At 41.4% G+C, this 27,763-nt stretch overlaps 1 protein-coding gene and 1 pseudogene across 12 annotated transcripts in view; both read left to right on the top strand.

Annotated features, from left to right (window-relative positions):
* Positions 1-27,246, top strand: part of TPO (thyroid peroxidase) — a 141,433-nt gene extending 114,187 nt beyond the window's left edge. For 6 of the 12 annotated variants that reach the window (XM_049902584.1, XM_049902582.1, XM_049902587.1 and 3 more), the window contains 2 exons: positions 25,423-25,555; positions 26,764-27,246. In XM_049902584.1, the coding sequence (XP_049758541.1) occupies positions 25,423-25,555; positions 26,764-26,802 (172 nt within the window). In that variant the 3' untranslated portion in view covers positions 26,803-27,246. Of the gene's footprint in view, positions 1-4,790; positions 6,227-7,683; positions 9,760-25,422; positions 25,556-26,763 lie in introns of those variants that run through there. The other 6 variants (XM_049902580.1, XM_049902581.1, XR_007519509.1 and 3 more) reach the window with 3 other exon arrangements.
* LOC126086440 (src substrate cortactin-like) lies at positions 9,851-18,392 on the top strand (annotated as a pseudogene).
* Positions 27,247-27,763: the final 517 nt, after the last annotated feature.

The following is a 27,763-nucleotide window of genomic DNA, read 5'->3' on the forward strand; positions in this document are numbered from 1 at the left end:
GCAGCCTTCCACATTTTGCTGTAAAAAATTAGCATAGCGCACCTACAAAGATACCTGGGGGTGGGGCGTGGCCACAAACAAATGGAGAAGGCCCACGTTATTTCCGTCAAATTCCGGTAAGCCTGGCAAGAGGCATGTTCTGAATAATGGCAACTGGTGTCATTACTGAAGGATCCTTAGTGGCACAGTGGTTAAAGCACTTGCCTGCAAACTGAAAGGTCGGTGGTTCGAATCCACCAGGGAGAGAAAGATGCAGCAGTCTGCTTCTGTAAAGATTTACAGCCTTGGAAGCCCTATGGGGCAGTTAGTTCACTCTGTCCTATAGGTTTGCCATGAGTCAGAATCAACTGGACGGCAACGAGTTTGGGGTTTTTGAGTTGGTGCTATTATTAAGTCTACTCGGTATCTCTTTAAAAGGATTTGAAATCTCTAGGGTGTGGTGGGAAAAGGAAGTCATGACTCACAGATTTTACCAAAATCCTGCCATAATAAGCAGAGAAAGCTTGTTGACTAGGTTTCTAAATACAGTAGACTTCTTTCTTTCTCTGGTCTGTTCGGGGTAACAACAACTGAAGCTTTCTTATTGAGTGAGGGTCATGAGAGGCCCTGGGTGCTGCCTTTTTTAATATAAAACAAGGAAAATTACATTTGGTCTGTTCTTGGAGAAAACTTGCACAGAATTTTCTTTTGCAAGCTGGCTTCTCAAATCTCTTGACCCCTTTCCCCCCATCACAGCAATCCCAGATATAGCCCATAGTGCCTGTGAGCATCACCAGCTCACTGAGACATTGACTGGTGGAAAGGAGAATAGGAGCATAACACTGGGGATCTGAACAGGGCCTTTAAAATCACTATCTCGTTAATATCCTTCCCTCTTAGAAGAAGAAACTGAGCTCCTGATGGAGTAAGTCACTTGCCTGAAATAAATTTCTTTGTGGCAGAACTGGGGATACTGTCCCATCTCCTGACTCTTGTCCTAGGGATCCCTCCACACCCTACAGCACCTTATTTTCAATTTGGCTTTAACAGGGCCACTATTGATTTCTACTGGCCTTGTCTCCTCTGGTTATTTCTACAGCTGCTCTGAATCTGATCATTGATTTCCCACCTTAAATATTCCTGCTGGTCTCAAGCTGTTAGGAGTTATCCTTTTGCAAACTATCTTAAGAGTTCTTTCTAGCCTTCTTTTTCTGATTCCGTCAGTGTAGAATTCCAGATTAAATGCAGTTTCATTCCGGTAAGTCTCTGTGATTGGGCCAAGTGTGAGTTGGGGGCAGATCTTCCAACTACTGTGAAGAAGCAAAACCAGAACAGACCTGAATTATTAAAATTTGGGTGAACCGGAACAGGAAAAGTTATGGGTCGAAACCCTGGAGTGGGAGAGTGACACTTGAGATTGGATTATTAGCAAGACGGCAGAGAGAAGCACACATTCAAAGCAGCACGGCCGGCTACCATCTTTGAGGGAGGCGTTGCTGTTTATGCCTCTGCTGAAAACCCAGTGGGCAAGAGATTTGGTTGCTAAGCAGCGTGTATGCTGCCCTTGCTTTCTAAGACAGAGTTTCGAGCAGGGCTTCCACCCGTAAGTTTTCCCATTCCAGTTATGTTTGGGTTCATCCAAATTTTTTAAAATTTGGACCTCTTCAGGTTTCACTTCCTTGGCTGTGACTGAAATGAGAAGAACTGGTTCTGAGCCCTGGTTGGGAGAACAGACATAAAGGAAGATGGAGAAAATGGAAGAAGAGGGAGGAGATTGTAAATAGGAAGGTTAAAAGTAAACATAGTAAAATAAAAAGGGTTTGGTAGAGAGGATTTCAGTTTAAATTTCTACAGAGATAACTGAGTGACGGAAATGTTTTGACTCTGCAGGATTCATTCCCCCCCCCAAGAAAAACAACTTTTCTTGTCTTATTTGTGACTACTTTGGTTGAAAGCTTGAAATGAAATATTTTTTAAGTCAATCACAATGATACCAGCAGAAAGTTTGAAAGAAAAGAGTTTGGACTCTCATATTTAAATTGACACAAGGCTGTGGTCAAAATGAGCTTCGCCCCCGTTTATAGACTGATTCTGAATAAATTGCCCATTTACTGTGTGATCACAGAGAAATAGAGCTCGTTAGCATGGACTATTTAGCATAGAATGGTTTCTGATCCATTCTGATGGAGACTCCATAGGTAGCACTCTTCCTTCTGAGTCAAGATGGAACCTCTGAGCCAGCATGGAACCCAGAGGAAAATGGAAATGTCTTGTGGTCATTAAAGAAGCCCAAACCCATTCTTGCGAACGATGGGGGTGAGATATACTACCACACTGGCCACATTTCTGCTCAAGTAATTACAGCCTCCCACCACTTAAATCCCCTCGGTGATTTCAGTTGGATACATTATCCAGTTTCTAGCCCATCAGCTCAATCCAGCCTTCCACATGTTCGATTCTTACCCATCTTTTAAGGTTCTGCTTAAATACAAACCAAAAAGCCAAACCCGTTGCCATCGAGTCAACTCCAACTCGTGATGACCCTGTAGAACAGAGTAGAACTGCCTTACAGAGTTTCCAAGGCTGTAATCTTTATGGAAGCAGACTGCCATATCTTTCTCCACACACAGCAGCTGGTAAATTCCAATCACCAACATTTTAGTTAGCAGCTGAGCAGTTAACCACTGTGCTACCAGGGCTCCTCACCTATATGCAACCTTCCCTGAATCCCCACCCCCACCCCTTTGCAGGGAATAATTCCTTTGTCCTGTGAATTTCGCCTGTCTCCTTTGCCTTGTTCATGCTCGTAGCTGTAGCACTTGGCAAACAGCCTTTCATTTCAGTCCTGCAGTTCCACCTTTTTTTTTTTGGTGACCGGACTCAATAACTTCTAAGGAGGGTATTAAATATAAACCTTTTTTTTTTTTTTACCACTTAGTCCTAATCCAAGATAAACTCTGAATTCCTTGCAGTCTAGTGACCCTGCATATGAAACCAGTTATCACCAAGTTTACTCTGACACGTGGCAACCCCATGTGAGTCAGAGTAGAGCTGTGCTCCGTAGCGTTTTCAATGGTGCACTTTCACAGGTAGATCACCAAGCCTTTCTTCCAAGGTACCTCTGGGTCAACTCAAACTGACAACCTTTCGTCTACCAGCTGAGTGTGTTAACCACTTCCATCACCCAAGGCTCCCTTTTTAGATATATGGAGCTCCTGGGTGGTGCAAACAGTTAACATATACGGCTGTTAACTGAAAGGTTGGCACTTGTAGACTACCCACAGGCACCTCAGAAGAAAGGTCTGATGGTCTACTTCCAGAATATCAGCCATTGAAAACCCTGTGGAGCACAGTTGTACCCTGACATGCATGGAATCACCTTAAGTTGGAGTCGGCAGGACAGCAGCTTTGTATATAACTCATTCAATGTTCATTTTTTGTTGGGCATTGGCCTAGGCACTGGTCACATAGCAGTGAACAATTACAAATTCTCTGCTCTCATGGATATCTTATTTTAATAGACAGGCCCCAACACAGTACCTGGCACGTAGCAGACATGAATATCCATTGTTCGTCTAAATTGAGTGCTGAATAGAGTAAGAGTCGTCTTCTTGAGGGCAGAGAGTATGTCTCATTCATCTTTGTATGCCTTGTGTCTAATGTAGGTGTTCAGTAATGAAATGGGATGATGTAGTTGTGGCTCACACTGTAGACCGTGGAGAAAAAGATCTTGTTCAGTTCTACTGAGGCTGTGTCAGTTGCCTCTCTCCTAGAATGCTTCCTTCTTAGGGCGCTTATCCGACAGTATTAAAGCTAAACTCCTCATACTCACTCACTGGGTCTCAGTTCATCCATCTATAAAATGAGGCGGTTGAACCTGAGAAATTCTGTGTTTTATGATCCGATTTTTCTTTCTTTCTGCTTAGCCAGGCTGTCACTGAACCTTTCTTGCCTTTCCTCCTCACTTGCCTGGAATCTGTACTTCTAACCCTCTCTTTAGCCAAGCCTCCGGATAAGGATTTTGATCGTCCATGATATCCTGTTTATTCTTCTATGTAAAAGTCACCACAACCCAAAAATCTTATCGCCGTATGCCTTTCACCTTGGAAAATAAGCAGCCTTGTAAGGAAAGAAACATCGTCTTTTAAAAATTCAGAAGGCTACTAAGAATACTTAGACTTTATGGAAAGTATCATAATTACATGACAAAAACAAAAACAAATGAAAAAAGTTCAACATTCTCACACCCTACTGAGGGAAAATTCTGTGTTTTGCTTTTTCTGAAAAGAGAGATTTTATGTCCCATTTCGTTAATTTTTTTTCTGAGAATGTAAAGTCCTATCAAGTCCACCAGTTGCTTCTTGGAAACTCTATGGAGCAGTTCTACTCTGTCCTATAGGGTCGCGCTATGAGTCGGAATCAACTCGACAGCAGTGGGTTTTTGGTGTTTATCAAGATCAAGGTCAATATTGTTGTACTGTGTTTAGTATAGTTTTCCTTACAACTTTGGACATGTTTTAAAAGCATCCATTATCTCACTATTGGATTTCTTCTTAGAAATAATCAAATCAGACCCACTTTAATAATATGACCTCGGTATCTTAGTTGCTATTTCCATCATTCACATATGGGGAAGTGATAAAAAAAAAAATTAGGTATTAAATTATATGATGTAGAATCTCATTAAATACCCCAATAGGGGGTAAATTTCTACTTCCCAACTTTATTATACAGAGTTTTAAGATTTATTTTTCTAAAAAAAAAAAAAAAGCTGTTTATTTGAATCTATGAGAATTTCTTTGTCTTTGCAGAGAGATAGAGCTTATGCATGACGGGAGTGGGCCTCTGAAGTCAACCTGATAGAGTTTCATTCCTGATTCTGCCACTTGCTGGTCTGGATGGCCTTGGGCAAGCTGTTTAACCTTTCTGAGCTCCAAGATTTCATCACTAAAGATATTTGGATCTGACTTGCATGGCTGTTTTTAAGATTACGGAAAATGCATATGAGGCACTTAGTGTATGCCTTCTACACTGTAGGGAGTCCCTGAGTGTTGCAAACGGTTAACACACTCGGCTGCTAACCGAAAGCCTGGAGGTTCGAGTCTACCCAGAGGTGCCTTGGAAGAAAGGTGTAGCGGTCTACTTCAAAAAAAAATCAGCCATTGAAAACCCTGTAGAGAACACTTCTACTCTGATACACATGGGGTCTCCCTGAGCCATAATCACCTTGGTGGCAACTGGACTGGTCGTCATAGTTACTGGTTACATAATAAGTGCTCAATAAGTGATAGCTTTCATTATAGGACAGAGTAGAACCGCCCCATAAGGTTTCCAAGGAGCACCTGGTGGTTTCAAACTGCTGCCCTTTTAATTAGCAGCCATAGCTCTTAACTACCAAGCCACCAGGGTTTCCTCTATCATCATTATAAGTTTAAACTAGTCATGGCTGACCTAAGAGCTGGCTTGTGGTCAATCTTGTTTAATCACACGGCTAGAATCGCGGAGATCTGCTAGAAAAGAGGCAACCAACAGTCTGCACTACCTGCCACATTTTAGAACCTAAAAGATGACTGAATGAGCCCAGATGTTACCTGATGACCCAGTAAAGGCCCATCCCTAACCCGCATCACTCCCTCTAGTTCTGAGCCTACTGAAGTGAACCACTAGTGGGCCTGACTTTCCCAGACTCATGTTAGCTGCCTTAACGCAACTTGGCCTTGGTGACATCTGTCTGATCAAATTTTTAAAGAGAAGAAAATTTCCACAGCAGGCAGTTTAATGTTTTGCTAGGTTTAATGTAGTTCTTTGTTTTTGCTATTCTTAGAATTTTTTTGCTTTATATGTATAAACCTTGGCTTTCTAAATAAAGAATAGCATCTCTAAGAGTAAAGATCAAGCCATATCTTTTGAAATGATTATCAAATAGGTCTAGTGTTGTTTACAGTAATGAGCTGAGACCAGGTACCTAGAGTGAGTAACCAAATCTACATGCTCACAGTCATAGAAGCACAGACACCCTGACACTCCCCGAATGCTTACTAAAGCCAGGCTAAGTGCTAGACAGTTTACATCATTTCATACAGTTCTCACCACAAGCCTCTGAGGCAGTTCTTTGCCACTTTGTGAGAAGACTGAGGCTTAGGGATGTTGCCCAAGGTCATATAAGTAGAGCCACGATTAAAACTCAAATTAAAGCCATGTACTTACTCTATGATAGATGGATAAGTAAATAAATAATGTTGGTTCAGTGAGTTTAATTGTATCAGACCAAATGTAGAGACAAGCGCTCCTGGTTCTATGAGGAAGACAAGGAATCTGAGAATTTCTTTATTCCAGACAACTGGAGTGCATCCTTCTAAATGTGTTGTTTCAATATCACTTCTTCAAAACTGCCTGGCTTACTAAGGCTAATGAATGAAAAGGGTTAACTTTTTTTCGAGACACATATTATCTTCCCTGGAAGGTGAAAGATGTGTCTGTGAATCCAGTGCTTACTGGAAACGCTGGTGGCGTCGTCCTCTGGCAGAGGAAGGAGCCCTGTTTTCTGCCTGTTATTTTGCCCTTGCCGGTGACTGTTAGGGGTAGCAGACAAGATACAGGAAAACAAGGGAGTTTTGAGTGCAGAGACAGAAGAGGAGGAAAAACAAATCCATTTCAGGGGTTCGTGCACCATTCACTTTTTTCCTGATCAAATGGCACCTGCCTGCGGCGGAGGCTCGAGCAGCAAAGCCAGCAGCCTGGGCCAGGGAAGCGATGCTCTGGAAAATGGCACAGGATTGCAATGGCATGTCAGCTTCCTAAACAAAGATGACACCTCCCCGTGTTATCTGTCACAAGCCTGGCTCAGCCTTAGGTACTTCACAATGCTATGAACTGTGGTTGGAAGGAATAAGAGAACCATTTACTGGGAGCTGCCCAGGCCATTTTAAACAGTCAAACTGAAAAGAGAGCTAAGTGCGCAGTTTGAGAAGCTTTTAGAAGAGACAGTTTGTGGAGAATCTGGCTAAGATGACACCAAAGCACACAAGGTCCCATCAAGTCAACTCTGACTGACGGAGACCCCATATGATTTAGAGTAAAATTGTGTTCCTTTCAGTGTCTCACTAGGGGATCGAACTGAAACATTGGCTAGAGATTTTGTTTGTTTGTTTTTGTTTTTGTTTTCCTCTCAGAAGTTTTGTTAGGCAGGAAAGGCTTTTTGAGAGAGTAGCTCTAGGAAAATTTTTGCCTTAAGTCGATTCCGACTCATAGAGACCCGATAGAAAAGAGTAGGACTGCCCCATAGTGTTTCCAATGAGAAGCTGGCGAATTCGAACTGCCTACCTTTTAGTTAGCAGCCGAGCAATTAACAACTGCTTTCTATTTCAATTTGGGGAAACACAAAATATAATGCCTTCTATATATCGGAGCCCTGGTGGTGCAATGGTTAAGTGTTGGGTTGCTAACCAAAAGGTCGGCAGTTTAAATCCACCAGCCACTCCTTGGAGACCCTGTGGGGAAGTTCTGCTCTGTCCTGTAGGATGTCTATGCTCTGGAGACAACTCCAGGACGATGTTTTTTTGTTTTTGGCGGGGGCGGGGGGAGGTGTTGGTATATAGGATCGCTATGAGTCAGAATCAACTCAATGGCAACAAGTTTGGTCTGGGTTTGTATAATGGTCTTAATGAAGAAACTGCCTGACTCAAACAATCCCTTCTTCTGTAGGACAACCCTGTACCCAGAAGGTACACGTGTGCCCTGTGGCCCTACCTCCCTGGCTGCAGCTGATTGATTGGAAGCAGACAAGAACTTGATGCTGAGCCCGTCAGATTCTCTTTTCTGGGAGTTTGAGCTTCAGCAAAGAGGCAGAGACTGAGAGTCACTTGTCATGTTGATGATGGCACTCTAGAAAAACAGTCCAGAAACTCCTGCTAGGGAGGTCCCCAGAGCCCTGATCTTTCACCTTGCAGAATCTTCATTGTTTAATTCTTTCTTAGAGTCCATGAAATGCCCCAGGCCACAAGAAATACGTTTTCATAATTTTTTGATTAAGCCATCTCTAGGCAGCTTCTATTATTTAAGGCAGCTTCTATTATTTAAGGCAGCTTCTATTATTTAAGGTTAAAAGAACCTTAATGAACACCTGGGCATGTGCAGGAAAAAATTATAATTCAGTATTATTACTGGCGGCCAGGTGTGAGGAGGGAGAGGATGTGATAAGATCCGGGCGCTCTGGAAGCTCTTGTATTCAGTGAATGGTGGTGGTCGTGGGCACAGAGGTTATTCTCCCAAAGCATTTCTGTCGCATCCAGGACGCTGGGAGAGAAGAGAGAAAAAAGGGGGATGGATAAATTCAGATTGAGAATCAAATACAAGTTGATAAAATGTAAAGAAGTTAAAAAAAAAAAAAGAAAGAAAAGGAAGCCACTCAGAAAGAAGTAACTATTCAGCGAGTTCCAGGTAGTACAATGGGAAAGTGACCAAAACGTGGAACAAGAAGAGAGGAAAACTCCTTGGATTCTACATAAAATGGGTGGTGAATGGCCTTGGGTTGTAAAAGGTCAGGGCTCCACTTGTAAAAGGGCAGGGCTCCATTTGTAAAAGCACAAGGCTCTATTCAGGCACCCAGGATCCCTGGGGTCTGTACTTCCTAAAGCAGGAGAGGACCCAGACCATTGGTGTCCTGGCTACATTTCCTGGGCCGTGGATCTCCTGGAGTCAATCAGATGTTCTTCAACTCCAGCTTCTTGGAGAAATATTCTCACCCAAGAGGTCGCCTGAGCCCAGGAGCATCCTCAAGTTATGAGATATTTTGAGAGACTTGCAGACCCTAGAGATGTCTAAACCTGAGAAAGCAAAACAGCTGAGAGCAGGATAGGGGTTCTTCAGGAATTCAGAGAGCTGGTTGGTAAATTAATTGGCATGAAACTTCAAAAGCCAAATTCAGCAAACAGTGACCCTAAGTCCTAGAAAACATATAATTTCTACACAAAAGATGTTAAATATACTATATAATTTGTCTAGGTGTCACATTATTTCAATTTACTAGAAGAATTAGATACCAGGAAGGAAGAAAAATTGTAATGAAATGGAATACATATACACAAGGGACAGGCAAGGAGAGGAAATACCAGAAGTAGCACTTACATTAATACATTTTTATTAGCAACTTGCCTCCTTCCAAATATAAAAAAGATTTCTGGTAGCTAGAAGTAGCATTTTTATAAATGACTCAGAAGATCTAAGTAAATTGTCATTTCAATGTAAGTTGCTAATGTAGGTTGTTGTTGTTAAGTGCCATCGACTCATAACAACCCTACAACAGAACAAAACACTGACTGGTCCTGTGCCATCTTCACAATAGTTGCTATGTTTGAGCTCATTGTTGCAACCACTGTGTCAATCCATCTTCTCCTCATTTTCACTGACTTTTCTATCTTACCAAGCATGATGTGCTTCTCCAGGGTCTGTTCTCTCCTGATAACATGTCCAAAGTATACGAGACCAAGTCTTGACATTTTCACTTCTCAGGAGCATTTTAGCTGTACTTCTTCCATGACAGATTTGTTCATTCCTTTGGCAGTCCATGGTATAGTCAGTATTCTTCGCCAACACCATAATTCAAAGGCATCAGATTTTCTTTGTCTTCCTTATTCATTGTCCAGCTTTCACGTGCCTATGAGGAGATTGAAAATAATATGGCTTGGGCCGAGCACACTTTAGTCCTCAAAGTGACATCTTTGCTTTATATTACCAGTGTAGGTAGTCACACACACACACACACACACACACACACACACAAAGGCTAAATTAATAAAGCATATTTAGAATCAGGGAGGTGATGCCAGGTCATATTCAAACTGCTAGACTCCACGGAGAATCGATGAGCTGGGATGTTTCCAATGGAGGGCACCCCAAGATAGTAAAGAAAGTCAGAATGGTACCATCTGACGAAGACCATGTGAAAGAGTTTGGGAAATCTAAAACGCTTCAGAAAAACTTTGGAACACAGGGAAACATAAACTTTGGAACACAGGGAAACATGAGAGGGTGCTAAATAGCTGCCACCAGACACTTGTGGGAAGTACCTCAGACCTTTCCTTCTCTCTGTGTAAGTTCTATGTCAGGGATGACTCGGCTAGTATTCAAACTTCCCAAAGTTGTGCAGAAATGAATTCTTCATCACTAGAAATAATCAAGGACAACTGGCCAGTTAAGGGACTGCAAGGCATAGAGGTGACTCACCCTTTAAAAGGGTTGGCCTGGGTGAGTATTCAGGAACTTTTCTTAATGACATTCTGGTCATATCTGTCCACCTGCTGGAATTGAATTTTTTGTTTAGTGGGTTTGTAAACATCTAAATACCCCAGAGGTTTTTATTTTTTCAAGCCTGACAACATGTATGGGCATCCACATGGAAAGGCCCAGAAACTAATGAGGCAATTTCACAGAAACCACTTTGTCAGTCAGCAAAGCCAGAATGAATCTGCCTCTGGAGGAGGGAAAATTTAAATTTAAAACAGAGACGCTGATGGCCCAGTGTATCCACATCCCCTGACCAACACATTCTCTCCCATGGGAGTCCAAAATTTAACGAGAAGCTCTTTGCTAAGCCTGGAGTTTCCTCATAAAGAACCATGATGTGTTTAAAGCAGATTTCACGTGGCTAAGACTGCCTGACTCGCTTATCTCCATAACGCAGATCTCCAAGCCACCTGCACCAAACAGGCCAATTGCTGTGGTCGAGACCCTCCTCCCTGATCTGTGTTTTAATGAGCACTCTCACATTTTCCTCTCTGGCTCTGCTTTTTGTGTGTTTCTATAGCAGAAGAATCACAAGGTGACACAGCCTCTGTTCACACTCTCAGTCAGATTTCAGTCAAGTCCCCTTGAGGCAACAGCAAAAGTCAAGACTACTCCTTTACCCAGAAAGCCATTGTCTATTCAGGTTATTTTAGAGACTCTATTTTTTTTTTTTTTTTTAGTGAATATTGTCCTCTAGCTGGCTCACATTCATTTTGACATTCATTTCTTCCAAAAATATTTGCTGAAGCCTAACTTCTCATGTGTACTGTGGTAAGCAATAAAACCATGACCATATTGAGTAGCCTGCCTTGCCATGTGGGTATGTGTGTTTGACTATCTCCCGCACAAATTACAGGCTGCTCCAATCAAGAACTCCAAAAAACTGAGTATAATGTGAAGCTATGCAAAGGAAAGGCTTTAAGAATGGAGGCAGTGGGGAAGCTGTGTTGCGTTCCACTTTGCACACACTGAGTTTGAGAAGCTAATGGGCTCTGCGTGTAGACCTGGCTTCTTGGGTCAGCAACTGGGATTTTAGCTGTAGTTCACATGCAAGGTCAGAGTTGTGAGTCAACGCAAAAGTGATAAGAAAAAGGGAACCGAGTCTCAATGAGCCAGCCTCTGCCAGGATGGGTTCACAGATCTCATTTCATGCCCAGTGAAACCCAATGATGTAAATTCTGTTATCTTCAATTGACAGATGGGGAAATAAGCTCAGAGGTGACAGCTTGCTTCAGGTCACACATCTAGAATTTGAACCCAGGTTTGCTTTACTCCAAAGTCCATGCTGTCCGAATTTAATTATAGGGTTGTGGGCTGGAGTAGAAAGACAGGTCTGGCCCATATCCCCCTCCCTGTACCACTCATCACCCCACCATAACCACTGCACCCACACGGATACATCACTGCACCCACATGGAAGCACCACTGCACCCACGTGGATACACCACTGCACCCACATGGATACACCACTGCACCCACGTGGATACACCCAGGAGCACTGTTGAAGGAGGCTATTTAAGAGATGTCCTTATCTTTTTTTGTTCCTGCAAGCTAATTCCTGCCCAGTTACTGATTAAACCTTTGCCTCTTTTTCCCCTCTTCATATGTGCACTGGGTCTCTTTCCAAGGATCAAATAGCTATTTCAATGAGATCCTTCTAAAAATAACGTATTGTTTTCCTCAAATAAAGGTATTACATCTAAATCCTAAATTTCTCCTTCTCCATTAGTTAAAATAATAATAATCCAAGTAATCTCAAAATGCAAGGTGTCTCTCATGTTATTTTAGATTTAAAAAATCACAGAATTTTGCTCATAGAAGACCTCTCGGCCAAGTAGAAAAAACAGAGCAGCAAAAGGCCAGTGACCCCATTGCCATTCTTACAAACAGTCTGTGGGATTCTGCCAATGCTACTGTGGGAAGGCAAGCCTGCGTTTGCTATGTGTGTGTGTTATATGTATGTAAACACCCCAGCCTGACAGAGACTCATTACGTTATCCCACCTGCCAAGCAATCTCTAATAGTGATGAATCACTGTGGGTTTAAATCATGCTGCTGGCCCCTGAATAGCACAACTCAGAGCTTAGCTTGGAGCAGTGGAGCAGAGGAAGAAGCTACACCTGCATCAAAATGAATTTGCATGTCTGACCCACTTCAGGCAGGACCCTCCTGAGGTATAAAGAGGGGCTGCCAAGGGAAGGAGCCACGGCTTCCCGAGCCTCTGACAAGTAGCTGTGAGTGAATTCAGTCTCCTTGCCTGGCTCTCTGCATTTCTGTTGCTCCAGCATTAAGTAACTTCTTCATGTTCTCTCCTATAAATAAATAGCTTCCCCCCGAGGTTTCAATTTCTAATCATTTGTGTCTGAACCATTTTTATATATCTACCAGAAAAAAAAAAAAAAAGAGTAAATTCCACAGAGGTTTGCACACTTTTCACATTGACCGAAGAAAAATACCATGAAATTTCAGCCATTGCTTTGCTTATAAAATTTGTAATATAGCTGGTAAAGTGTCCTCCTTCTCACACTCTGGTTATTTTATTGGCAGAGCTCCCCTTAGTGAGGTAAACACACTGTAAAAGGGAGAAATAAGAGAACATCCTAAGCTATTGCTGCTAACCAAAAGGTTGGCAGTTCGAATCCACCAGCCGCTCCTTGGAAACCCAATGGGGCAGTTCTAGTCTGGATACACCGCTGCACCCACAAAGGGTCGCTATGAGTTGGAATCCACTCGACAGCACCGGGTTTAATCACCTAATCTCCTGATCAATTTTATTATACTAATTTAATTCATCCACATGAAGAGTGTTTTTTTTTTAAATACAAGTTGTAAAGAATATTTCAAGTATAGTTAGGTCAAACCAAAAGCTGTGCCCTCTTCAACAAACACACAGTCACGCATGTCGTCATGGGAAAGAAATCACCAGACTCTTAGAATGTTGTTTAGTTGGGTGCTACTTAAGGAAATAATTACAATAAAGACATTCTACACGTATTCTTATTTTTATTTGGCATTAATAAATGAAGGAACCTATATTGTACAAATGTATGAATTTTTATACTGTAAAAAGTTAATTAAAAAACTGAAGTTGATACTTGCTTTCTTACAATTTTTCAAGTATCCGTATCTAATTTCCCTTTTGAGTGTACTTAAAATTACCTAAAACCCAATGGTGCCTACTACAGAATCTGAAAGCCCATAAGTACCCAATGTATTTGGCCATTTTTGTTTGGTTTGATGGGGCCACATGGTGGTGGTGGTGGTGTTGGCTGTCTTCAAGTGGGCCCCCAGCTCGTGGCAACCCCATGTACCGCAGAATGGGGTCGTCGTGATCCACAGGGTTTATGTTAGTCTGGAAGTTCACTGGGATCTGTTATGCATCACAACAACACGCAAGGCTGCGCTGACGGGCAAGTGGTGGCTGAGCTGGAGGTGCACTGGCTGGGAATGGAACCCAGGCCTCCCTCATGGGAGGCGAGAATTATACCACTAAGCCACCGATGGCCTCACGTGGTGGTGAGTGAAATACATTTTACTGGAACAAGGTTGATCAGCTTTTCCTTTTCTTCACAAAGACATCCTGCCTGCCTGCCTTTCTTTCCTTTTTTTTTTTTTTAAGATAGATTCAGGTAAACATCTACATCTCCCCTATACCAAAAACCAAATCCTTTGCCACTGAGTCAATTCTGACTCATAGCGACCCTGTAGAACAGAGTAGAACTGCCCCGTAGGGTTTCCAAGGAGCGCCTGGTGGATTCCAACTGCCGACCTTTTTGTTAGCACTGAGCTCTTAACCACTGCGCCACCAGGGCTCCTCCTGTATCCCAAATAACACCAATTTTCATCAAAACTGTTTAGCACTCATTGTAATTGCTCCTGCACATGTGGGCCTAATAGGCAAATGAAGCAAAACCATGCAGCAGGGGCTTCTGAAGAGAATCCTGCTATTACCCATCGTGCCTCACTTTCTGTTCTACTTGGTGGTTAGGAAAATAGACTGGGATCAAATACCACCAATCATGCCAGAAAAGACAGGCTGGAAACCACTGGCTACTCCTCTTTTGATTTCATTTAATACTACTTCATTTTTCTTAAGATTTTTTTGATCTGGCTGCATCCACGCTACCCAATTTAAGAATGCCCAGTGGGAAGGAGGTTTTTTACCTAAGAAGTCCAGCCCAACTGACAGACTGAAATAAAGCAATGGTTTATCCTACAGCTTCCTGCTTCCTACACCGACCTACCCCTGCCCTTCTCTGATGAGTGTGGAAATGATGGATTTATGCTGCAGAAAGCCATGAATGTGTCTATAGCTGGCTCACTATCAGCCTCTGCCCAGGAGCCACAGAGAAGTCAATAGATTTCCACGAGCCACTTTCCAAAAGGGAAAGTCAGTGGTTTCTGCCTGCCCTGTGGTGGTCTTTAACTCTACACAGCTCACTGACTATTTCTTAGGAGAAAATCACTGCTAGGCAAGCCACTCAGAAGAGTCCTGGGCATTGTAGTGGTAACAGTACAGAAAAGAAATTAGTCTTCTATGAGTATGAATTGATTCAAGGCATTTTTCTCCTTAAAGCGGTCTGTGATTAGTCATGTAGAGAATAAATTCCATTAACTGTAAGGCTGAGAAAGCTTAAGCGTTTGAGGTGGTCTTCTATCTCCCCTTAGCTTCTGGACAGACCAAGTTTAAGTTTTTAGCACACTCAGTAAAGCAATTTGTGGTCAGTACTTGGGGGCCACAAAGAAATACATTCCAAATTTTTATCTCTGATAAGAGAAAAGAGATTTGCCTCAGAGAGTTAAGCCCTCAAATCAGCAGCAAATAGATCAGAACCATGAAAGGTAAAGTCACTAAAAGAGAGGGAATTCGTAGGTCCTAAAACATGATTTTAAATTTATCGAATATAGGAACCTCTCCACAGAAGGAATATGCCAATGTTAAAGGCATATTGTTGAAAGTAAACAAAAAGCAAAGTCTGGAATCCAGTATAGGTAGCCTCGTTCTTATCATTGGTATGATCTGACGGAAGGAAGAAAGATAGGGTGTGGCAGTTGACCTCAAGTATTTTTGAATAGGTCATATGGAGGTGAATGCAGAGTTGTATCTGTTATGATCAAAAGACTGGAATTTTTCATGCACACACACACTCGTACACACACTCACACTCCTAATGTGAGATGACCGTGGTCATTTCCTAATGGAAATCAACAGGTGAGTTATTTAATTTTGTGTGTCCTGATTCCATGTTCAAAAACATCATTTTGTACATGCATCTAGCAGCTTTCAGATTTTGAAGAAGCTGTTTTGCCTCTCTCCCCCACAGATTACAAATTGTTTCAAATCAATGACTTCAAAGAACCGCGTGTATTGTTAAGATATGCAAATAAAAGACTAGAAGAATATATTAATGGCTTGCTTATTATTTAAGTTACTAAGAGGTAAGTACTATGTTAGACAATGACTGGTCACTGGGCTCAATGTCACTTACATTCAAGTGGAAATAACTGAAAATAAACAAGTGAATGAAGAAATAAACAAAAAAAGACCTACTGTGAATAGTACCATAAAGGAAATCAGAAATCAGCAGAATGAGGCCTCTAAAGGACAGTCTGAAGAAACTTCTCTGAAGAGACCCTACCTAAAGCTCAGTTTAAAAAGAGGCTGCCTTGGGCCAGGCGTGGTGTGTCCCAGACAGAAGACACAGCAAATGCAATGGCCCTGAGTTGCAAAAGAGCGTAGCCTCTTCTGGGAAGGTCATTCAGGATATAGAGTAACAATATGTCCAGGTCTGCACAGGACAGTCCCTGTTTACGTGTGTTGTCCTGGAATAATTATGGGTAGTACCTATGTCCACTCTCAGAAGTACCACCAATAGGACAATAAATCATATGATCATGGTAAATATGGCTGAAAGGCAGTGAGTGAATGGCACAAAATGAGGTAAGAATGGTGGGGGAAACCACCTAACGCAGGCCAAGGGGAGGAGTTCATTCAGTGGGAAACTTTTGAAGTAAGATACATTCCTTCAAAAAAAAAAAAAAAAGGTAGTATGATTTAGATGGAAGCCCTGGTGGCGTAGTGGTTAAGTGTAACAGCTGCTAACCAAAAGGTTGGTAGTTCAAATGATTTGGATTGCCATGTATGGGCATTGCTTGAGTTTTATGCACTGAACTTTTATACAACCTACAGTTTCATTTATTATATGTCAACACCTTTAAACCCCTTCTCAAATTCAACTGAGAATTTAAATTAGCTGAGGGGGCAGCGACCACCAGGTACAGGGCTCAGTGGGGATGGCAGCTTCGCATAAGATGTAGAGCAAGGATAACCGAGTGGAGGAGATACCAGGAGGCAGGAGTGGCAGAGATGTTTCCCAAACGCCTAGACATTTGCGTCAGATTATTGCATTTTGAACAGTTTTGTGAATAGCTATTCGTTTTCAACCTGGAAGAAAGATTTGGAAAGTTTCTGCAGGACATTGTGTCCATCACTTGGAATGATAACGGTGTAGATGAATGAGAAAGGACCCTGATTTTGTGAGTAATGTAAGTGAAATGGAACAGAGGTGGGATACCAAGACTGTGAACAGGCCTGGCACCAGTGACACATCAGCATACATAAGCTGAAAGAGAACTTTTTCAATAACATCAAAGCTTCAAGGGAGAAAAAAAAAAAAGCTTGAAAAGCATCTCATAGTTATGGAGGGAAATTTTGTGTGGAACAAGACAGGATGGATAAATCAATGGTTTGCCACCAATGCATTCTAAACATTCAGTTCAAACTTTCCAACCAAGTTGACTCATCATGGGATTTTGAAGGTAAATTTGGTGTGTAAGTGGTGAAAGTTGATCAGTCTGCTGTAGGCTTTGGACACCAGACTAAAACAAGAAACATGCTTTACCAAAAACTACTCAGGCGATAGTGGTGGTAAGTATGGCCTGCGGGTTGACCGAGTGGACAAGCTGAGTGGGCTTTGGTTATCAGGGCAAAATGAAGACTCGTGATTTGCAAACAGATTATTCCAAAAACTTTGGTGGCAAACAGTACGTTGACAAGGATAAAGTGGATAAAAGTGCTCTTGCTTTGGAGTCTCAAGGACAAATGGGAAAATATGAGTCACAGAGAGACTGTGTTAAAGGGCTTGAAGGAAAATTTGCTGTACAGACAAGCAAGGCAGACATGCCCTTGACTGGGATCATCAGGAGAAATTGCAGATGCATGAATTCCAAAAATATTATTCCAAAGGATTTGGCATCTAATACGGGGTGCAGAAAGATCAGACGGATAAGAATCTTTCCATTTCTGAAGACGCTACACAAGTATCCTCTACTTACCAGAAGACTGTTCCTGTAGGGAAGTAAATAACAAAACAAGTAACATCAGAGCTAACATCGAAAATCTTTCTAAGAGGAAAGAACAAGAAGACAGATGGGAGGCAGAATCTAAGAGATCCTAAAAGACGGCTAAGGAAAAGAAAGAAAAGGAAGAGGCCAGAAGAAAACTAGAAGAGCAAGCCAGAGCCAGAACAAAACAAAACAAGCAAGCTCCGCCTGCATCTGTCGCTGCACAGACAGCTGAAGAAAAGCCACCCTGAAGCTCTGTCTGTAAGGATGCGCCTCCATTCAAGACAGCTAGAAAGGCTCCCCCCTACGTGTCTGTCAGTTTGTTGTACTGTGGGGGCTTGTGTGTTGCTGTGATGCTAGAAGCAATGCCACCGGTATTCAGATACCAGCAGGGTCACCCGTGGTGGACAGGTTTCAGCTGAGCTTCCAGACCAAGACAGACTAGGAAGAAGGACCCGGCAGTCTACTTCTGAAAACCATTAGCCAGTGAAAACCTTATGAATAGCAGCAGAACATTGTCTGATATAGTGCCAGAAGATAAGCCCCCAGGTTGGAAGGCACTCAGATACATCTGGGGAAGGGCTGCCTCCTCAAAGTAGAGTCGACCTTAATGATGTGGATGGAGTAAAGCTTTCGGGACCTTCATTTGCTGATGTGGCACAACTCAAAATGAGAAAAAACAGCTGCAAACATCCATTAATAATCGGAACCTGGAATGTACGAAGTATGAATCTAGGAAAATTGCAAATCGTCAAAAATGAAATGGAATGCATAAATATTGATATCCTAGGCATTTTTTTTTTTTTTTTTTAGTAGGCATTAGTCACTGAAATGGACTGGTATTGGCCATTTTGAATCAGATAATCATATAATCTACTATGCTGGAAATGACAACTCGAAGAGGAATGGTGTTGCACTCATCGTCAAAAAGAATGTTTCAAGATCTATCCTGAAGTACAACGCTGTCAGTGATAGGATAATATCCACATGCCTACAAGGAAGACCAGTTAATACGACTATTATTCAAATTTAAGCACCACCCACTAGGGCCAAAGATGAAGAAATAGAAGATTTTTATCAGCTGCTGCAGGCTGAAATTGATCAAACATGCAATCAAGATGCATTGATAATTACTGGTGATTGGAATGTGAAAGTTGGAAACAAAGAATAATGACCATTAGTTGGAAAATATGGCCTTGGTGATAGTGACCGAAGACCAGACCAGTTGTGGAATGACATCAAGGACATCATCCATGAAGAAAGCAAAAGGTCACTGAAAAGACAGGAAAGAAAGAAAAGACCAAGATGGATGTCAGAGGAGACTCTTAAACTTGCTCTTGAGCATCGAGCAGCTAAAGCAAAAGGAAGAATTGATGAACTAAAAGAACTGAACAGAAGATTTCAAAGGGCCTCTCAAGAAGACAGAGTATTATAATGACATGTACAAAGAGCTGGAGATGGAAAACCAAAAGGGAAGAACACACTCGGTGTTTCTCAAGCTGGAAGAACTGAAGAAAAAATTCAAGCCTCAAGTTGCAATAGTGAAGGATTCCATGGGGAAAATATTAAATGACGCAGGAAGCATCAAAAGAAGATGGAAGGAATACACAGAGTCATTATACCAAAAAGAATTAGTCAATATTCAACCATCTGAAGAGGTGGCATATGATCAGGAGCCGATGGTACTGAAGGAGGAAGTCCAAGCTGCTTTGAAGGCATTGGCGAAAAACAAGGCTCCAGGAATTGATGGAATATTAATTGAGATGTTTCAACAAACAGATGCAGCACTGGAGGTGCTCACTCGTCTATGCCAAGAAATTTGGAAGACAGCTTCCTGGCCAACTGACTGGAAGAGAGCCATATTTATGCCTATTCCCAAGAAAGGTGATCCAACTGAATGTGGAAATTATAGAACAGTATCATTAATATCACACGCAAGCAAAATTTTGCTGAAGATCATTCAAAAACGGCTGCAGTAGTATATCGACAGGGAACTGCCAGAAATTCAGGCCGGTTTCAGAAGAGGACGTGGAACCAGAAATATCATTGCTGATGTCAGAGGGATCCTGGCTGAATGCAGAGAACACCAGAAGGATGTTTACCTGTGTTTTATTGACTATGCAAAGGCATTCGGCTGTGTGGATCATAACAAACTATGGATAACATTGCAAGGAATGGGAATTCCAGAACACTTGATTGTGCTCATGAGGAACCTTTACATAGATCAAGAGGCGGTTGTTCAGACAGGACAAGGGGATACTGATTGGCTTAAAGTCGGGAAAGGTGTGCATCAGGCTTGTATTCTCTCACCATACCTATTTAATCTGTACACTGAACAAATAATACGAAAAGCTGGACTATATGAAGAGGAACGGGGCATCAGGATTGGAGAAAGACTCATGACACAACCTTGCTTGCTGAAAGTGAAGAGGGTCTGAAGCACTTACTAATAAAGATCAAAGGCCACAGCCTTCAGTATGGATTACACCTCAACATAAAGAAAACAAAAATCCTCACAACTGGACCAATGAGCAACATCATGATAAATGGAGAAAAGATTAAAGTTGTCAAGGATTTCATTTTACTTGGATCCACAATCAACAGCCATGGAAGCAGCAGTCAAAAAATCAAAAGATGCATTGCATTGGGCAAATCTGCTGCAAAGGACCTCTTCAAAGTGTTGAAGAGCAAAGATGTCACCCTGAAGACTAAGATGCGCCTGACCGAAGCCATGGTATTTTCAATCACATCATATTCATGTGAAAGCTGGACAAAGAATAAGGAAGACCGAAGAAGAGTTGACACCTTTGAATTGTGGTGTTGGCGAAGAATATTGAATGTACCATGGACTGCCAAAAGAACGAACAAACCTGTCTTGGAAGAAGCGTGGCCAGAATGCTCCTTAGAGGCAAGGATGGCGAAACTGCGTCTTACATACTTTGGACATGTTGTCAGGAGCGATAAGTCCCTGGAGAAAGACATCATGCTTGGCAGAGTACAGGGTCAGCGGAAAAGAGGAAGACCCTAAATGAGGTGGATTGACACAGTGGCTGCAACAGTGAGCTCAAGCATAACAACAATTGTAAGGATGGCACAGGACCAGGCAGTGTTTCGTTCTGTTGTGCATAAGGTCGCTATGAGTCGGAACCGACTTGATGGCACCTAACAACAACAACAACAGAAAGGCTCCAGTGCTGCTCACTCGGCTGTGAGCAGCCAAAGCCTGTCTACAGAGAGGAGGATGCAGACTACCAAGAGGCAGTCACCAGCAGGATCTGGAGTATGGCCCAGGAGCATCTATGAAACCATAGGTACTTATGCCCGCTATCAAGCAGAGAAAAATATCTATGACAAATACGAAAATGACCTTGGAATCATAGCCATAGCCTTCTGTGATTATTAGGCTGTAGGTGATGATGAAATTTCCTTTGTTCCTGATGACATTATCATAAACATTGAAATGACTGATGATGGTTAGGGGTGTGATGTGTGTAAATGCAGATGCAACCTCTTCCCAGTCAACTGTGTAGAGCTGTGGCCATAGAGAGGGTCATATTGCATTTCTGCCTAATGCCAGAGTTTGCAAACCTTGATTACTGCACTATATGTTGTGGATTGAATTGTATCCCCCAAAAATGTATGTCAACTTGGCTACGCCATGGTTCCCAGTATTATGAAGATGTCCGCCATTTTGTGATCTGATGTGATCATCCTAGGTGTTGTAAATCCTAACCTCTATGACGTTAACGAAGCAGGATTAGAGGCAGTTCTGTTAATGAGGCGGGACTCAATCTACTGGATTAGGTTGTATCTTGAGTCAATCTCTTTTGAGATATAAAACAGAGAAGCCAGCAGAGAAGAGAGGGACTTCATACCACCAAGAAAGAAGAGCTGGGAGTGGAGTGTGTCCTTGGACCCAGGGTCCCTGTGCTGAGAAGCTCCTAGACCAGGGGAAGATTGATGACAAGGACCTTGTCCCAGAGAAAACAAAGAAAACCTTCCCCTGGAGCTGGCGCCCTGAATTCAGTCTTCTAGCATCCTTAACTATGAGAGAATAAATTTCTGTTGGTTAAAGCCAACCACTTGTGGTATTTCTATTATAGCAGCACTAGCTAACTAAGACACTATAAATCATGCCCTTTTTTGAAGGGTGGAGAAGGGAATATTCACATATGTGTGTGTGTGTATGTGTAAATGTATATGTATGACACCTAATGGCAACAATATATATTTATACACACATACACACACATATAACTTTTATGCTTACCTGTAAAAGAATTAGCATAGCACACTTACAAAAATACCTCATGGGAGCAGGGTGCGGTTGGCAAAAAAAAAACATATAACATGTGTGTTATTTACATAAAAATATCATAATACTTTTGATGATACTTTTTCAAATGTTTATGTGACAGACTTTGCTAATATGTTGTAATCATGTTCTCTAGGAGAACATTGGTAATTGATTGTATGTGTTTAAGATATTTTCTTTTATTACCAAATTAACAGACTCACAGGAAGCCATTTCAAGGACCTTTAGTTCTCTTGAGATAAATAGCGCAAGTTGAAATCATACATGTGAGCAATCAGAACCCTCCCCCCGTCACCGATAATGCCATGAAAGTGTTAGGAATGAATAATTGTCCCAGGTAAAGGAATCTGTCCAGTATCTCGGTATTTGGAGGAATAAGGAAGGGGGTAAGTATGAGATTAGAATCAAGGCTAATAGCTGGAAAATATAGTAAGTTAAGTTCTTAGTTATCTAGTACAGCTCTAACAGAATACCACACGTGGATTGTTTTAACAAAGAGAAGTTTATTCTCTCACGGTCTAGTAGGCTACAAGTCTAAATTCAGGGCACCAGGTCCAGGGGAAGGCTTTCTTTCCCTGTCGGCTCTGGAGGAATGTCCTTGTCATCAATCTTCCGTTGGTCTGGGAGTTTCTCTGCATAGGAACCCTGGGTCCAAAGGACACGTTCTGCTACTGGTGCTGCTTTCTTGGTGGTATGACTTCCCCATGACTCTCTGCTTGCTTTTCTCTTTATATCTCAAAAGAAATTGGTTTAAATTGTAGATTAATCTTGTAGATTGAGTTTGCCTAGCTGCCGCTAATCCCGTTCCATCAACATCATAGAGATAGAATTCACAACACATAGGGAAAATACATCAAATGACAAAACGGTGGACAACCATACAATACTGGGAATCATGAACTAGCCAAGTTGACAGATATTTTGGGGGGACACAATTCAAACCATGACAGTTCTGATGGAAAAGACTTTTCACACTTGGAAGTTAAATCCCACAGTATTTTTTATGAATTTTTAGGTAAATTTCTCTTTCCTCCCTTAGCAAAAGATGCCAATCTTTCTTATGTGCTTCTTTGTTTGGATTGTCCTCATGTCTCCACACCTTCCCTGGCAACGCAGTGGCCAGGCAGTCTTCTACTCTTGCCCCCTTGCCTCTCCCAGGACAGTACCCCCTTCTCCTTTTGTCTGCAGATCTGAACTGGGGGCTTTAAAGATTAGGTTGAAGATAGTGTTGGGTTAACTTTATTTGCACCATTAACGGGATGAATCATATGGCAATGACCAGAGCGAATACATCCTTATTGCAGCCTGTGTTACATGTGTGTTTGTATGTTGTATATAAGAAAACTGTGATTCAGACTTAGGAAAATGTATGCCTTCTTTGTTTTAAAGGACTAGCAGTTTATTTGTGTTTTTCTTTTTTTCTATCAAGGGAGTAATGCAAATTTTCCCCCAAAATACTATATTAAGTGGTGCTAAAATTTGATTGACTTGATGAAAGTATGAAAGTAAAATGAGTTACTAGTGTTCCTAGCAAAGATACTTTTGGTGGCAGCTCGTACACATGTGAGTTCCATGTTCTCTTTCCATTGATGATCCTGATATCGTGGCATTGCTTACCCAACTGCTAGAGGGAAAACTTATTTCCATGTATCAGAATGTTGAGTCAATAAAATTGTGCATCAGCAGTAAGCTGTACAAGCATTTTTTACAAAATAGCATGTAGAAATGTCACAAGGATTTAGGGCAGCCCTTAATGAGTGTGATCTATATATTATCTTTCCTGAAATGCATCTCTGCAGAATAATTGTTTTATGAGAATTGGGTTGGGTTTTTTGTCTTATATGTAATTTATTTTTTCTTTTCTGTAGCACAGCTCATGGATATGATTTTTCTGTAAATTAATATTTTTTTCAAAATGAACCTTTCGATCTACTTCTGCTTTTAAAAATGTGAAATGATTATATGGTGGCAGTTCCCGCAACCAGCTTATTCAGTTTCTCTGTGTCTGTCAATAAAGCAGTGCCTGTGCGGTTGTTCGATTATTATCTACTGCATTTAACCCTTGTTATTTAAAACCGAAGGAAACTCTAAAGTGGTGATGCTGGTTAGTCAAAACGCCAACAGTGGTACTAAGGTATGATGGTGGGCTCTGAGATGGTCGAGATATGGTTTTTTGTTTTAGCTTTCAAGTAGCTAAAGAAACAAGTTTATACAGCAACTATGGGAAATAAAAATTGAGTATTTGAACAGATGCAAGGGCAATACCTTATGTCTTGGTAAATATTTCAAAAACTGTAGGGAAATTTGCTATTAGGATTTGTAGATGCCCATTTGTTTAGTAAGTACTAGGAACGTATGAATGGCTAATACATTTTTAAGCAATATTTAAACTCGATTTAAAATGCCAAAGACATACAGAGTGTTAATTCTAAGCCCTGGGCATCTAAAGCGAGGTCAAGACTTTCTTCTTAGCAATCAAAGAAAAAGGAGATTCAGTCAACAATGAGAAACCATTCAAACTTACTAAATTGAAACCACCTCCACAATAATATTAAAAATAGTAATTAATTCCCATTGCTAGTAGGGTTGATTGAACTGCCATGTGTATAGTTATTAGTGGCAGCATTAATTAAAAGAACTCTTTAGGAATGACAGAAAAGCTATAAATATATATTTTGTGTGTTCTTTGATCCACTCTTAGCTGGAAATTCACGCTGAGGCAAAATTCCTGAAGAAGGAAAACTTGTGTGCAGAAAGGCAGCGTTACAATAGGATAGCTCAGAAGTGGAAACAACTCAATGTCCTACAGCAGAAGACTGATTAATTATTAATATCCACTCAGTGGATTATAATACAGCCATTAAAATATATACGAAGATAAAAGAGTCATACTTTAGATTGGTTAAGAGATAAAAGGAACACCTAATAGACATTTCTGCTTTAATTATAGCTAAATGAATTTATATCCAAATTCAAAAATGTCCTGCAAGAACATGAAAAAAAAAAAATTTAAGGTAAATCTCGGTAATGGGAATGTGTGTTACCATTTAATTTTCCCTGTAGTTATTATATTTTATGAGTGCATTCATTTAATAATTAAAAAATAAGGTAAAATAAAGTGAAACAAGATTTTGACTGAGCACAGTAATTGGTACAGCACATTTATACGCTATAATGGGTGTTTCAAATCATTAAATCTCAACTCACATCGTCTTTCTGGGACGTTATTTTCATCTGACACTGATGAAAATTGCATGCCACGCTGTAAATTAACTTGCAAAAATCAACCTTTCAAGGGAAGGTTGTGAGTGAAGATGCTTGGAGAGATTCTCGACAGCCACCTGAGGCTACTTTCCCTGACACAAATTCGGGAAGGAAACATCCCTGGTATTTAAATATTCACCACCTAAAATGTAAGGGTAAAATTGACCATGTTTGGTGGGCACTTGTGGGTTCTTCTGAGCAGTGATTGTAGTAACTCCATGTGTGTTTATCAACAGGACACGTTCAGATACTGAATCCGCACTGGCAACCACAGACAGAGAGAGAGAAATCACCTCCCAATTGGGATGTGGAAAATGTCAGGAAATGAAGATTTCACAGCAGAGCATTTCAACTCAGGGTACAGACAAGGTGGGCTTACACCTGGCCTTATTTAGGGTTACACATCGTTGGTTATTTTCTATTTAAGGTCCAGGAAGTCATTTAAAAAATGTGTCTCTGTATGTGTGTATAGTGCAATAGTACACACCTGCTGCTTCAAGTCGATTCTGATTCATTGCGACCCTATAGCGACCCTATTGTACCTAGGCCTTTCAATATTTATTTTTAATACATGGTTCTCATTCCTTTTTGCACCTTCCTTCTATACCTTTTTTCTCATACAAATTGTATTTATAAGAGAATGACAATCTATCAAAAATTTTAACCTACTTTTTAAAAAGTGGAGTTTCTGGGTGGTGCCAAAGGATTAATGAACTCGGCTGCTAACCAAAAGGTCGGTGGTCTGAGCCTGCCCAGAGGTGCCTGTGACAAAAGGCCTGGCTATCTCTTTCCCAGAAAATCAGCCACTGAAAATCCTATGGAGTATAATTCTACTCTGACGCACACTGGGTTGCCATGAGTCCAAAGTGACTTGACGGCAAATGGTAGGTTGGTTTAAAAAAGTATAAAACATTTAGGATCAATAAACTAGAGTGAAAGAATGAAGCTCTTCCATTTGCCTGAACCAGCCTGAAAACTGTAGACCACCTCTCAGCCATTTGTTTCAATAATATCTCTAGTTTGCCTGTAATACTGAACGGAAATTAACTAGAAGCTAAAAGAAAATGTTAACTTGTAAGATTTGCTTTTTTAAAAAGGCAGAATAATTCGAATCAGTGAGGAAAACTGTCAATGTCTAACATTGCTTTTAATCATTTTTAGCTTGTATGCCTCACCCCCTAGGGATGGTATGTTAAAAAATCGTTGTATATGTACTAGGAGGGCTATCCAAAATTTAAAGGATCTGCTTACTCTTCCAGCATTCATTGCGAAAGCAAAGCTAGAGTTCTCATGGCCTTGGAGATAAGTAGAGCCCTGTGGGCATTCTGATATCAGAGCAAAGTTAATCTTTACATCTGCCTCCAAAGCATGGAGCCTAAAATACTCCAACCTGTAGGTGAGGGCTCCTTGCCCAATTTAAATGCAAAAACGGATGCCCTCGTCCACCGACCCCAAGGACCACATCTTCACTCAGAATTTAATTAGTCTGACTGACCCCCCCAGAACAAATGTGCCATTTTCTGTTTATCTGTGTGCCGGCAGGGACTTGTTTGCTGAATGTGACTTCTCTCTTGTAGGATTTTGCCTCTGGATCCCAAACCCTTCTCTGCAAGTAGGAACGTTTGCTCCTCTTAGAAGACCAGCATTAGCAAGTGTGGACCCCAGCTCGTCCATCCATACAAATAGTACACCTTGGAATCAGAAACGTCCTTCACAGCACGATAAGAAGAAAGAATGCTTTATCTCATCAACGGTCCTTTGGTAAAATAACTCCTGTTTCTGACTTGTATAAAGTATGCTGCTAGTGAAGCAGGCAAAAGTCTGACATTATTAATATTTGTTTTGAATTTTCACAGGAGAATGATCATATGAAATTATAGGATACTTAAACGTTATCAAATGGCATGATTAGGGCAAAATGACTTGTAAATTAAATATTTCAAAATAGTTTCACGTTTCAAAACTCATCAGTAAGGCTGTTTTCCAAATAAAGGTAAACCTAGTATTATATTCTAGTCACTATAAAGCACAGATGAATAAATTCTACCACCTTGTATTTGTCTAGCCCATTGGCTTATTTGTTCTTCCTGGGGGGGTTGCCATAGAAGTATATTAACATACTGTAAAAATGGGGTGGCTGCAGCACCGTCCAACCTCCTTGTCAGCCTCCTTGTCTCGCTTTGTGATGAAGAGAGAATCAGCAGCGACAGAAAACGACAGCCCAACGCTGATTGCTATGAGGCGGAGGTCAGACATTCCTCCTCTTTCCACCCTTTCTACCAGTGCTGACACCAGTCTTCCCTCCCACGACACTCTCTACTTCTCTGCTTGTTTTGATAATTCATTGCAATGACTACACAGAACTCACAGACCATACTCACAGTTATGGGATTTATTAGGGAAATAACAGGTTACAATTCAGGATCAAGAATGACTCAGGATACAGTTCTTTGATCAGGACAGTTTTTCGGCCATGCCCACAGGCAGGCCTCTCTCTAGCCCTTGGCCCTTCAGCCTCTTGGTTCAGCCTGGCCTCTGCCCTGCTTGGGCAAGTGTTACAAAACTCTTTAGCTCCAC

The sequence above is a fragment of the Elephas maximus genome, chromosome 12, assembly GCF_024166365.1.
Source record: "Elephas maximus indicus isolate mEleMax1 chromosome 12, mEleMax1 primary haplotype, whole genome shotgun sequence".
NCBI classification, from domain to species: domain Eukaryota; kingdom Metazoa; phylum Chordata; class Mammalia; order Proboscidea; family Elephantidae; genus Elephas; species Elephas maximus.